This window comes from Salvelinus sp. IW2-2015, unplaced genomic scaffold, assembly GCF_002910315.2.
Source record: "Salvelinus sp. IW2-2015 unplaced genomic scaffold, ASM291031v2 Un_scaffold5572, whole genome shotgun sequence".
NCBI classification, from domain to species: Eukaryota; Metazoa; Chordata; class Actinopteri; order Salmoniformes; family Salmonidae; genus Salvelinus; species Salvelinus sp. IW2-2015.
Window position 1 is genome coordinate 1 of NW_019946837.1, and position 14,427 is coordinate 14,427.

General features: G+C 42.2%; 1 protein-coding gene across 1 annotated transcript in view; it reads left to right on the forward strand.

Annotated features, from left to right (window-relative positions):
- Window positions 1-5,991: 5,991 nt before the first annotated feature.
- The window catches only part of LOC112078355 (transforming acidic coiled-coil-containing protein 2-like), a 13,486-nt gene continuing 5,050 nt past the window's right edge, over window positions 5,992-14,427 (forward strand). The window contains exons 1-3 of the mRNA XM_070442029.1: window positions 5,992-6,624; window positions 6,885-6,961; window positions 10,362-10,405. Of these exons, the coding sequence (XP_070298130.1) occupies window positions 6,484-6,624; window positions 6,885-6,961; window positions 10,362-10,405 (262 nt within the window). The 5' untranslated portion in view covers window positions 5,992-6,483. The remainder of the gene's footprint in view (window positions 6,625-6,884; window positions 6,962-10,361; window positions 10,406-14,427) is intronic.

Below are 14,427 nucleotides of genomic sequence, written 5' to 3' on the forward strand. Positions count from 1 at the left end.
AGGGCCCTGGCTATATTACATACTTTAGACCAGAGCCCTATATAGTGCACTACTTTAGCACCAGAGCCCTGTATCTGTGCACTACTTTAGACAGGGCCCTGTATTAGTCACTACTTACGACCAGGGCCCTGTATAGTACACTACTTTAGACCAGAGCCCTATATAGAGCACTACTTTAGACAGAAGCCGCTGTATCGTGCAACTACTTTAGACCAGAGCCCTGCTATAGTGCACTACTTTAGACCAGAGCCCTGTATAGTGCACTACTTTAGACCAGAGCCCTGTATAGTGCACTACTTTAGACACAAAGCCCTGTATAGTGGCACTACTTTAGACAAGCCTGTATAGTGCACTACTTTAGACCAGAGCCCTGTATAGTGCACTACTTTAGACCAGAGCCCTGTATAGTGCCACTACTTTAGACCAAAGCCCTGTATAGTACACTACTTTAGACCAAAGCCCTGTATAGTGCACTACTTTAGACCAAAGCCCTGTATAGTGCACTACTTTAGACCAAACGCCCTTATAGTGCCACTACTTTAGACCAGAAGCCCTGTATAGTGCACTACTTTAGACCAGAGCCTATGTAGTTGCACTACTTTAGACCAGAGCCCGTATAGTGCACTACTTTAGACCAGAGCCCTGTATAGTGCACTACTTTAGACCAGAGCCCTGTATAGGCACTACTTTAGACCAAGCCCTGTATAGTGCACTACTTTAGACCAGAGCCCTATGTAGTGCACTACTTTAGACCAGAGCCCTGTATAGATGCACTACTTTAGACCAGAGCCTGTATAGTGCACTACTTTAGACAGAGCCCTGTATGTGCACTACTTTAGACACGAAGCCCTGTATAGTGCACTACTTTAGACCGAGCCCTGTATAGTGCACTACTTTAGACCAGAGCCCTGTATAGTGCACACTTTAGACCAGACCCTGTATAGTGCACTACTTTAGACCAGAGCCCTTGATAGTGCACTACTTTAGACCAGAGCCCTGTATAGTGCACTACTTTAGACCAAGCCTGCTATAAGTGCACTACCTTAGACCAGAGCCCTTATAGTGCACTACTTTAGACCAGAGCCCTGTTATAGTGCACACTTTAGACAGGGCCCGTATAGTGCACTTACTTAGACCAGGGCCCTGTATAGTGCACTACTTTAGACCAGAGCCCTATATAGTGCACTACTTTAGACCAGAGCCCTGTATGTGCACTACTTTAGACCAAGCCCTGTTTAGTGCACTACTTTAGACCAGAGCCCTGGATAGTGCACTACTTTAGACCAGGCCCTGTTATATGCACTACCTTTAGACCAGAAGCCCCTAGTTAGTGCCACTACTTTAGACCAGAGCCCTGATATAGTGCCACTACTTTAGACCAAGCCCTGTATAGTGCACTACTTTAGGACCAGAGCCCTGTTAGTGCACTACTTTAGACCAGAGCCCTGTATAGTGCACACTTTAGACCAGAGCCCTATGTAGTGCACTACTTTAGACCAGAGCCCTGTATAGTGCACTACTTTAGACCAAGCCCTGTATAGTGCACTACTTTAGACCAGAGCCCTGTATAGTGCACATACTTTAGACCAGCCTGATAGTGCACTACTTTAGGACCAGCCAAGCCCTGTATAGTGCACTACTTTAGACCAGAGCCCTGTATAGTGCACTACTTTAGACCAGGCCCTGTATAGTGCACTACTTTAGACCAGAGCCCTGTATAGTGCACTACTTTAGACCAGAGCCCTGTATAGTGCACTACTTTAGACCAGGGCCCTGTATAGTGCACTACTTTTACGCACCTAGCGGCCCTGCTATAGTAGCACTACTTTAGACCAGAGCCCTGCTATAGTACACATCTAGACAGAGCCTGTATAGTACACTACTTTAGACCAGAGCCCTGTATAGTACACTACTTTAGAACCAGAGCCCTGTATAAGTGCACTACTTTAGACCAGGGCCCTCGCTATAGTGCACTACCGTTCAAATGTTTGGGGTCACTTAGAAAAGTCTTTGTTTTTGAAAGAAAAGCAATTTTTTTGTCCATTTAAAATAACATCAAATTGATCAGAAATACAGTGTAGACATTGTTAATGTTGTAAATGACTATTGTAGCTGGAAACGGCAGATTTTTTATGGAATATCTACATAGGCATACAGAGGCCCATTATCAGCAACCATCACTCCTGTGTTCCAATGGCACGTTGTGTTAGCTAATCCAAGTTTATCATTTTAAAAGGCTAATTGATCATTAGAAAACCCTTTTGCAATTATGTTAGCACAGCTGAAAACTGTTGTTCTGATTTAAAGAAGCAATAAAACGGACAGGTAGACCCAACACCTCTCTATAGGACTATTATATTAGTGGGGCTGTAAATCTCCTACACCCCCACGAGGCCCCAATTCAATCAACTCATCCTCTAATCCCCCATAGGGAGGATTAAACCATTCAAGGCTGTTTGTGGTGGAAGGGGGTGGGGGGGGGTGAATAAAGTTCATAGTTAGTGATGTCATAATCAGATTCTGGGTTCTATGTTCAGATATTTCAGGTGACGTTGTCGTTTCTTTATTACAGTTGAGGTCATGTTGGATTTTTGTTTTCTGAWGACCTGCAGATGCTTTTGCCGTAGAGGCCAATCACTACAGAACTTGTTTTCTATTGGTTTAACCCTGTCAGTTACCCGAGCCTGTGGGCGGTGGAGACATACACTACTTAAGGAAGTTAGATTTAGTACTTTAAAACTGGTTCCATGTTAGAAAAGGAAAGGAATTGTTTTCACAGGATCGTTTACACCGTTAAAAATATGATCAACTTCCTCTCACATTGTGATGTGAGCAGTAACATGAGTAATGATGAATACATTTTATTTTTAAATTAAATTTTTAAATTTTACCTTTATTTAACTAGGCAAATCAGTTAAGAACAAATTCTTATTTTCAATGATGGGAACAGTGGGTTAACTGCCTTGTTCAGGGGCAGAACAACAGATTTGTACCGGGGATTCAATCTTGCAACCTTTCGGTTACTAGTCCAACACTCTAACCACTAGGCTACCGCCCCCTAACATTATACCCACAAGGGTTGTTACGCTGAACGTTTTACAGCCACACCGGCGATCACGAGTCATGACAGCAGTCAAATTCCACGTGACCGATTAGCTTCTCCAAGCTCTGAWGCTGCTGCTGGTCATTAGTAGCCTACCAAACTTGATAACTTCCTGGTACTCAGCACTCTATTGTTCTTCTAATCACTCTGACATTTAATTATTATTTTATAGAACCTTTATTTAACGAGGCAAGTCAGTTAAGAACAAATTCTTATTTATAATGACGGCCTACCCGGGCCAAATCCTAACCCGGATGACGCTGGACCAATTGTGCGCTACCCTATGAGACTCCCAATCACGGCTGGTTGTGATACAGCCTGGAATCGAACCAGGGTCTGTAGTGACGCCTCTAGCACTGAGATGCAGTGCCTTAGACTGATGTGCCACTCGGGAGGCCCATCAATGCATCTGTTACCAAAAATCTAATCAAACACTTCATGAGAGCCCATGTTGCGCAACATTTCTATCGGCTATGTAATTGTGTGAGAAAAAAATAATTTTGATGGCCTCTATTAAAAAGAAGAGGATCTCATCAGCTTTCTATAGGCTAGGCCTACTATATTCTGATCCACCAGAAAAGCGTCCTCCATTCGCTATTTAAGTGCATAGATGACATGTATTTTTCCCCTGTCCCTGTTTCGATAAAGGTGCATGATAACGATCCATTCTAAATCAAAACAAAATTCACACATATATTATTTAGTATATGTAAAGACAAGATTAAATCAAGAATAGTCTAATGGGTGACAATATTGTCCTGTCACTTATGAATGATGTATCATCACTTGTGAACGATGCCCAGCTTGTGTGCAGTAAGAAACAGAGCATGCCTTTTTTAGCAACTTTTTCAGATCATAGTACCACACCTCATGTAACCTAGCCCATAGTCCTATATGTTTTAATAAGGTTAGTCTCACACCTCATGTAACCTAGCCCATAGTCCTATATGTTTTAATAAGGTTAGTCTCACACCTCATGTAACCTAGCCCATAGTCCTATATATTTTTCGATAAGGTTTGTATCACAACTAAAGTATCGCAACTAACTTCTTAATAAAATTAACACATTAATCCGCTTTCATCCAAGGGATGTAGATACGTAGTGCGTGAGTTTCAAATTCAGCAAAGATAATTTTCAGCACAAAAAAATTTCAAATTTAGAATAAAAGCATTACATGCATAAATCGCATTTGCGGTCACTTTTAAGAATGCTGTTAACCCGCTAATTGATTGCATTGTGGAACATTTGCGCTTATAGCCTACTGCCGTGGGCGCATTGCTGCGCTTATAATGTAAAGAAAATGGCCTTATTGTTTATCAATATTTTAAGCTAAACGATCTCATCTGTTGCATCAGTTTTTTTTATTCTAGTGGTTATATTAATTTGGAATCTATCGTATCCCATAACTGTCCCAGACTGTGCTTGGATATTTATTTATTGCACAGAAGGACAAGTTGATCTATAGAATAGGTCGACTTTTGTACTATGAGGGATAGTAGATTAACAGGCTGGTGCTTTTGCTGTTCATTAGGTCTACTCATCTTGTTGGCTGACAAAGTAAATGTGGACAGTTCTTCCAACATTTTCAATATGCGCCTCGGACATCGATAAGGACGCGCGCAGTTGCGTCCCCGATGAGTCTGTCTTCACTTGTAGCCTGTGAGAAAGACCCGATTGCTTAACGGTCATTGGCTAATAAGAATTGAGATATCTGAGAGCCATGTGAGTGAGAGGTGTTTCGGAGCACGCATACATTATAATGATTATATTTAGCCCAAGGGCACAACGGCCACTGGCCTCAAAAGGCATGGATTTTTTTTTAGGAGGCATTGCGGCCACACTAAGGGGATGCTGCCGATAAATTCGAGGCATTATCAAGTGCTTGTCAGAGACTCATCAGAGACTGATCTGTGAAGTCTGTGCAAAAAAAGATTTTATATAAAAAAAWTTTTTTTAAATTGCAACTTTTTTCAAATCATCATTAGAGTCGCATCATGTAACAATGTATTAAACATCTAAACATAACGACGTTTATCACAACTAAAGTTAAATAAATAACTTTTTCTTTCTTAACTGCTCAACACAGAATAGTCGCATGTGAAAATTTGTAGAAAATATCCTTTCTATTTTATTCAGATTTGTTCAATTATATTCTTCATACTATAAAATAATGCCACGGAATTATAAACTAATCTTGTCTGCTATATTAACTAGTGTAGCCCACAGCCATATGGCATAGCCAGATCAGGGCCTAACAGAAGGACAACTCAGAGTATGCTATTCTGTCCTTCTGAAATAGACTAGGTTTTCTTCATATCATGCTTCTTTAGACCTGTCTAAAATAAATAATGGATTTATTGTGAAGGTGTAGACTATATTACATTGATTTACTGTGAAGGTGTAGGATATATTACATGGATTTATTGTGAAGATGTAGGATATATTACATGGATTTATTGTGAAGGTGTAGGATATATTACATGGATTTATTGTGAAGATGTAGGCTATATTATATGGATTTATTCAACTTGTTAAAATGTAGATGTTCCAAAGGTCTGCATCAGTGGCTTGTAGGCTGTGTGGAAGCCAGGAGATGCTAAATGTGTTTATGTCAATTACCGGCTTACCACCACAACCCATAGCTGCTACCCTATTCACCGCCTCTTTCCCCTGCCTGGACCCAATCACAGACAAGCTGTTGCAGCTTCAGCCAATCACAGGGCCACAGCTCTGGGATTGACGACTGCTTATGTTGCTACCAGCTGCCCAAATCTCCAGGAGCATCATTGCAGGGGAAAAATCTAAGAGGGATCCTTGGGACGTCTAACTCTGATGTAACCCCATTGAAGTTCACATTTCAAACAGTTAAAGTAAGGGTTAGGTAAAGGTTATGCTTAACGTTAAGTTTAGGGTAGGGGAGTTTAGGGTAGGGGTTAAGGTTAGATTTAGAGTAGGGAAGTCCCAAGGATCCCACTTTGTATCTACCATCATTGCAGAGGCTGCCTCATTTTGCATATAGAGTTTGGCTGTGGTGTGGGGCATCTTTCTGATCCAATACGATGCTGCATAGTGGTTTGGTTTAGTTCAGGATCCTATAAAGAGTGTACTATGTTGTCTGTAGGGTTTTAAAATGCAGGTAACTTTCCCAGTTTTTTTTAATACAGAAATCCTGGTTGAAGGATTCCAGATGCCCTGCTGATTCTGGGAATCTTCCCACTGCGATTTCAGGAAAAACCTGGGGATTTTGGGAAAGCTACCAGAACCCACCATTAGATCAACCAGATACCTAACTAACTGTCTGTACCTGTCTCTCTCCCCCCTCATCCTCCTCTTCCTCTTCCCTGACGCTTGACCTGGGCAGCAGAGAGACAGAGAAGTGATGTCATCAACAGTGGACCGGGACAGCATGGTGACTAAGAGTTCCCTTTACACCCGGACGGCGGGCTACGGAGACGGGGAGAGGGAGAGCCCCTACCAACCCAAAGACCTAGATTATTCTCTGGGCATCGCACGAGAAGAGGTGCCCCTCTACCCTCTAACCTCTACCCTCTAACCTCTACCCGCACCACTCACTACTGTCAAATTCATATCCGTTGTAGAAATGTTACTGTCATTACTGTGGATTACTGTCGTACTGTATTGGAGGAACAGGTTGACATTCAGTAGTAGTCATATTCCTACAAATGTTTACCTTTTATACAGACTGATCCCTTCCTCGTGTTTCTTTTGGTGTGTACATGAACTGTACCTAATAAAGTTCTCTCTCTTCCTCCCTCTCAGATCGTGTCCAAGGAGAAGGAGGTACTGGAGTGGCAGAGGAAGTACGAGGACAGTCGACAGGAAGTGCTGGAGATGAGGTGAGATGATCGACTGTCAGTCAGTCACGATACCTTGACAACGGTCAGTTACGTTACCTTGAGAACGGTCAGTCACGTTACCTTGACAACAGTCTATCACGTTACTATGACAACAGTCAGTCACGTTACTATGACAACAGTCGGGTTGGTGTAGAGCAGTGGTGGTGTCCATCTGGCCAGGAGAGCCTACGTTCTTAGTAAAAAGGCTTCCAAAAGGGTTCTTCAACTGTCCCCATAAGATAACCCATTCTGGTTCCAGGTAGAACCCATTTTGGTTCCAGGAAGAACCCTTTTAGGATCCATGTAGAACCCTCTGTGGAAATTGTTCTACATGGATCCCAAAAGGGTTCTACCTGGAACCAAAAAGGGGTTCTTCAAAGGCCTCTCCTATGGGGATATCCAAAAKAACCCTTTTAGGTTGTAGATATCACAGTTTTTTTTGTAAGAGTGTAGTTAAGATTAACTAGGGGACTTATTTCATTAGGCTGATTGGCCCCAACGATAAGGAGGGTTAAGTAGCTAAGAGGGGAGGCAAGGCTAATCCACCCGCTAACCTCTCTATCCGGAAACACCAAAACAAAGCTGTCTGAAAAAGACTCTTGTAGTCCAAACGCATTGCAGTTGTGTGTGCTGATGTTCTCTAAACTATAGGCGGATCTGCTCTCTTACAGTATATGCAGTCTTTGTAAATACTATAGTTTCTGCATCATGCTACTTGTTTTCTTTCTTGACATGTAGGAGCCTCCCTTCTGCTGCCCTCATCTCACCCAAAACAAGCATTTAGGAGCCTCCCTTCTGCTGCCCTCATCTCACCCAAAACAAGCATTTAGGAGCCTCCCTTCTGCTGCTCTCATCTCACCCAAAACAAGTGTTAGCTAATCCAAAATGTATCATTTTAAAAGCAAAAGCAATTTCTCGCATGGAATAGCCTTAATTTCTCAGAACAAGAATAGACTGATGAGTTTCAGTAGAAAATTATGTTTCTGGCCATTTTGAGCCTGTAACCGAACCCACAAATGCTGATGCTCCAGATACTCAACTAGTCTAATGAAGGCCAGTTTTATTGCTTCTTTAATCAGGGCAACAGTTTTCAGCTGTGCTAACGTAATTGCAGAAGGGATTTCTAATGATCAATTAGCCTTTTACAATGATAAACTTGGATTTGCTAACACAACGTGCCATTTGAACACAGGAGTGATGGTTGCTGATAATGGGCCTCTGTACGCCTGTGTAGATATTCCATAAAATAAATCTGCAGTTTCCAGCTACAATAGTCATTTACAACATTAACAATGTCTACACTGTATTTCTGATCAATTTGATGTTATTTTAATGGACAAAAAACGTGCTTTTCTTTCAAAAACAAGGACATTTCTAAGTGACTCAAAACTTTTGAACGGTCGTGTATATTAGATGTGTGTGCATGTATACTATGTGTATATATATATATATATATAATATTTGTATATATACTGTATACAGTTGAAGTTGGAAGTTTACATACACCTTAGCCAAATATATTTAAACAAAGTTTTTCACAATTCACTGACATTAATCCTAGTCAAAATCCCCTTTCTAGGTCAGTTAGGATCACCACTTTATTTTAAGAATGTGAAATGTCAGAATAATAGTAGAGAGAAAGATTTATTTCAGCTTTTATTTCTTTCATCACATTCCCAGTGGGTCAGAAGTTTACATACACTCAATTAGTATTTGGTAGCATTGCCTTTAAATTGTTTAACTTGGGTCAAATGTTTCGGGTAGCCTTCCACAAGCTTCCCATAATACGTTGGGGGGAATTTTGGCCCATTCCTCCTGACAGAGCTGGTGTAACCGAGTCAGGTTTGTAGGCCTCCTTGCTCGCACACACTTTTTCAGTTCTGCCCACAAATGTTCTATGGGATTGAGGTCAGGGCTTTGTGATGGCCACTCCAATACCTTGACTTTGTTGTCCTTAAGCCATTTTGCCACAACTTTGGAAGTATGATTATGATTATTTGGAGTACCCATTTGCGACCAAGCTTTAACTACCTGACTGATGTCTTGAGATGTTGCGTCAATACATCCACATCATTTTCCTACCTCATGACGCCATCTATTTTGTGAAGTGCACCAGTCCCTCCTGCAGCAAAGTACCCCCAAAACATGATGCTGCCACCCCCGTGCTTCACGGTTGGGATGGTGTTCTTCGGCTTGCAAGCCTCCCCCTTTTTCCTCCAAACATMACGATGGTCATTATGGCCAAACAGTTCTATTTTTGTTTCATCAGACCAGAGGACATTTCTCCAAAAAGTACGATCTTTGTCCCCATGTGCAGTTGGGGACAAAGGAGTCTGTTTTTTTTTTATGGCGGTTTTGGAGCAGTGGCTTCTTCCTTGCTGAGCTGCCTTTCAGGTTATGTCGATAGAGGACTCGTTTTACTGTGGATATAGATACTTTTGTCCTGTTTCCTCCAGCATCTTCACAAGGTCCTTTGCTGTTGTTCTGGGATTGATTTGCACTTTTCGCTCCAAAGTACGTTTATCTCTAGGAGACAGAACGCGTCTCCTTCCTGAGCGGTATGACGGCTGCGTGGTCCCATGGTGTTTATACTTGCGTACTATTGTTTGTACAGATGAACGTGGTATCTTCAGGCATTTGGAAATTGCTTCAGACTTGTGGAGGTCTACAATTTTTTCTCTGAGGTCTTGGCTGATTTCTTTTGATTTCCCCATGATGTCAAGCAAAGAGGCACTGAGTTTGAAGGTAGGCCTTGAAATACATCCACAGGTACACCTCCAATTGACTCAAATGATGTCAATTAGCCTATCAGAAGCTTCTAAAGCCATGACATAATTTTCTGGAATTTTTCAAGCTGTTTAAAGGCACAGTCAACTTATATACTTCTGACCGACTGGAATTGTGATACAGTGAATTATAAGTGAAATAATCTGTCTGTAAACAATTGTTGGAAAAATGACTTGTGTCATGCACAAAGTAGATGTCCTAATCGACATGCCAAAACTATAGTTTGTTAACAAGAAATTTGTGGAGTGGTTGAGAAACGAGTTTTAATGACTCCAACCTAAGTGTATGTAAACTTCCCACTTCCAAAGTATTCTGTTTGTGTATATATCTATATATTTTTATGGTTATTATATTTTCATGTCAGTCTTGATCCGTAACCGTCGGTTACACAGTGATACAGTAGTTGTACCAGCCCTACTTTTTGAGTGATAACATTGTGCGTGATCGCCTGTGCAAAGAAAAACTCGACTGGTGTTTTGACAACTGCATGGCACACATTAACCAAGAACTCATATGTATCTTTCAGAAACCTTATGTTAATGAAACAAAGTGTTGAATATTTATATTAGTATTTTTTTTAAATCAATTAATCTTTGCCGTTTGTGGTTCATAGGAGAATCGTGTCAGAGTATGAGAAGACCATTGCACAGATGATTGGTGAGTGTTTCTCTGAACATACAGCTACAGTAATACTGACCCATCCCCAGTGTTTCTCTGAACATACAGCTACAGTAATACTGACCCATCCTCAGTGTTTCTCTGAACATACAGCTACAGTAATACTGACCCATCCTCAGTGTTTCTCTGAACATACAGCTACAGTAATACTGACCCATCCTCAGCGAAGCTCAGTGTTTCTCAGTCTACTAAATAAGGGATTTATATAAATATTTGGTTAATTCTCCCTCAGCTCACAAACTGTTCAGTATGTTAAAAGACAAAACATCTTATGTGCACAATTCATTATTTTATCAAAATTAAACACTGAATCTGCTATTGACGTAAACTGTGTTTCCACCTCTGATGCAGCAAAAGCTTTCACCCTTCAGATGGTTGCAGAATATAAATACATCTGATTCTCCAGCCTCCCTGTTATCTTCCACATAAAACCCACAAAGATTCACTTGTCGTCCTGTTTATCTCACTACTCTCCTTCATTTCTCCCTTTCCACCTCTGGACATATGGGTTTCATATAGCACCAGGGGAGGGGTCAACTCCATTATCCATATAGCACCAGGGGAGGGGTCAACTCCATTATCCATATAGCACCAGGGGAGGGCGTCCAACTCCATTATATACCATATAGCACCAGGGGAGGGGTCAACTCCATTATCCATATAGCACCAGGGGAGGGTCAACTCCATTATCCATATAGCACCAGGGGAGGGGTCAACTCCATTATCCATATAGCACCAGGGGAGGGGTCAACTCCATTATCCATATAGCACCAGGGAGGGGTCAACTCCATTATCCCTATAGCACCAGGGGAGGGGTCAACTCCATTATCCATATGCACCAGGGGAGGGGTCAACTCCATTATCCAAATAGCACCAGGGAGGGGTCAACTCCATTATCCATATAGCACCAGGGGAGGGGTCAACTCCATTATCCATATAGCACCAGGGGAGGGGTCAACTCCATTTACCATATAGCACCAGGGGAGGGGTCAACTCCATATCCATATAGCACCAGGGGAGGGTCAACTCCATTATCCATATAGCACCAGGGAGGGGTCAACTCCATTATCCATATAGCACCAGGGGAGGGGTCAACTCCATTATCCATACAGCACCAGGAGGGGGTCAACTCCATTATCCATATAGCACCCAGGGGAGGGGTCAACTCCATTATCCATATAGCACCAGGGGAGGGGTCAACTCCATTATCCATATAGCACCAGGGGAGGGGTCAACTCCATATCCATCCAGTCAATTCAGGAAGTAAACAGAAATTCCAATTTTCCTAAATTCTTCCCTATGAGAAAACAAATGAAATTGGAATTTCAGGTTATTCTTGAATGGACCGTGTTGAAATGGAACGGACCCCAACCCCGTACAACACGGTGAAGGAGCGATGCATGATGTTATTATGCATTATACACACGGATTCGGCTCTCTCACCTGTCTGGCAGGCTCAGAGTCAACTCCATTTCAATTCAGTCAATTCATGAATTAAGTTGAAAATTCCTATTCCAATGTTCCTCAATTAGAATTTAGAATTTCGGGTTKAAATGGAATTGATCCCAACTCATATGTCCTGCAGCCTCCCAGCKTGACTTATAACACAACCCCTTATTTTGTGTTTCTGCTCCCGTCTTGGCCTGTTCCTATTGTATAAAACTCTCTCYAACAGGGCTGCCRGGTGAGTATCGAGGAGTCTACCTATTAGTTGTTTGTGTCTTCAGATCACATCCGTCTGTTAAAGAGAGAGAGAGAAAACTCTCTTCGTCTAGTGACATTTGTCTTTACATTGTTTGTTGTCTTTCACTTTTCAATGTTTGTTTATCAGGAAACTGGTGGTACTGTACCTTTAATACGTCTCTACAATGCACAGCACCAGATTCTCTTACTGAGCCTTTCTGTCATAGGATATCATGTAAAGCAAGGCCCGTTAAAGGCTCATTTCACTCACAAATGTGATTTTACCATGTTTTATATATATATATATATATATATATATATATATATTTCAACACTGTGAGGTTGGAATAATAATGGGAAATTCTGAAAATTATGATAATATCCTTTTTGTGTAAGAGCTGTTTGAAAATACAGCCGGAAATGTCAGCCTGTTTTGATGAGATAGAGTTTTGGCCTGCCTGGTGACATCACCAGGCGGTAAATTAGTTAATTCACCAATAAGAAAGAGAGTTCCAAACCTCTCTGCCAATAACAGCTCGTTTTCAGTTTTCCCCTCCCCACTCTGACCACTCCCACCATTAAGGCTAAGTACATAACTATGTGAGTTCAAAACACACACACACACACACACACACACACACACACACACACACACACACACACACACAGTTTAGTGAGTCCTCCAGATCAAGAGGAGTAGGGATGAACCAGGGATGTTCTCTGTTTAGTGAGTCCTCCAGATCAGAGGCAGTAGGGATGACCAGGGATGTTCTCTGTTTAGTGAGTCTCCAGATCAGAGGCAGTAGGGATGACCAGGCGATGTTCTCTGTTTAGTGAGTCCTCCAGATCAGAGGCAGTAGGGATGACCAGGGATGTTCTCTGTTTAGTGAGGTCTCCAGATCAGAGGCAGTAGGGATGACAGGGATGTTCTCTGTTTAGTGAGTCCTCCAGATCAGAAGGCAGTAGGGATGACGCAGGGCATGTTTCTCTGTTTTAGGTAAGTTCCCTCAGATCCGAAGGCAGTAGGGATGACAGGGGTGTTTCTCTGTTTAGTGAGTCCTCCAGATTCAGAGGCAGTAGGGATGACCGCGAGGAATGTCGTCTCTTGATAAAGTGGCGTGAATTGGGACAATTTTTCTGTACATGCTAATCATTCAAAAATGTACGAGTACTTTTGGGTGTAGGGAAATGTATGAGTAAAAGTACATTATTTCCTTTAGGAATGTAGTGAAGTAAAAGTAAAAGTAGTCAATAAAATATAAATAGTGGGCTGCCCGGGTGCGCAGTGGTCTAGGGCACTGATCGCAGTGTTAGCTGTCCACAGAGATTCTGGGTTCGCGCCCAAGGCTCTGTCGCAGCCGGCCGCGACCGGGAGGTCCGTGGGGCGACGCACAATTGGCGCTAGCGTCGTCCGGGTTAGGGGAGGGTTTGGCCGGTAGGGATATCCTTGTCTCATCGCGCACGACCAGCGACTCCTACGGCGGGCCGGGCGCAGTGCGCGCTAACCAAGGTTGCCAGGTGCACGGTGTTTCCTCCGACACATTGGTGCGGGCTGGCTTCCGGGTTTGGAGGCGCGCTGTGTTAAGAAGCAGTGCGGCTTGGTTGGGTTGGTTTCGGAGGACGCATGGCTTTGGACCTTCGTCTCTCCCGAGCCCGTAGGGAGTTGTAGCGATGAGACAAGATAGTAATTACTAACAATTGGATACACGAAATTGGGGTGAAAAAGGGGTTAAAATTAAAATGTATTAAAAAAAAATATATATATATATATATAATAGTAAATTACAGATACGTTCCAAAACGTACTATTGTATGTTTACTTGCTGCTACGTGAATATGATTGCTTACCATGAACACGGATAAGATAGTTACAGACGTGCAAATATCATACCCCTAAGACATGCTAACCTCTCACCATGAACAATAACAGGGGAGGTTAGCATTTTAATATCATACCCCCAAGACATGCTATCTCTCACCATACAATAAGGGGAGGTTAGCATTTTATATCATACCCCAAGACATGCTAATCTCTCACCATTACAAATACAGGGGAGGTTAGCATTTTATATCATACCCCAAACATGCTAACCTCTCACCATTACAATAACAGGGGAGGTTGGCATTTTAATATCATACCCCCAAGACATGCTAACCTCTCACCATTACAATAACAGGAGAGGTTAGCATTTTATAACATACCCCAGACATGCTACTCTCACCATTACAATAACAGGGGAGGTTAGCATTTTATATCATACCCCAAGACATGCTAACTCTCACACATGATAATAACAGGGGAGGTTAGCATTTTATAT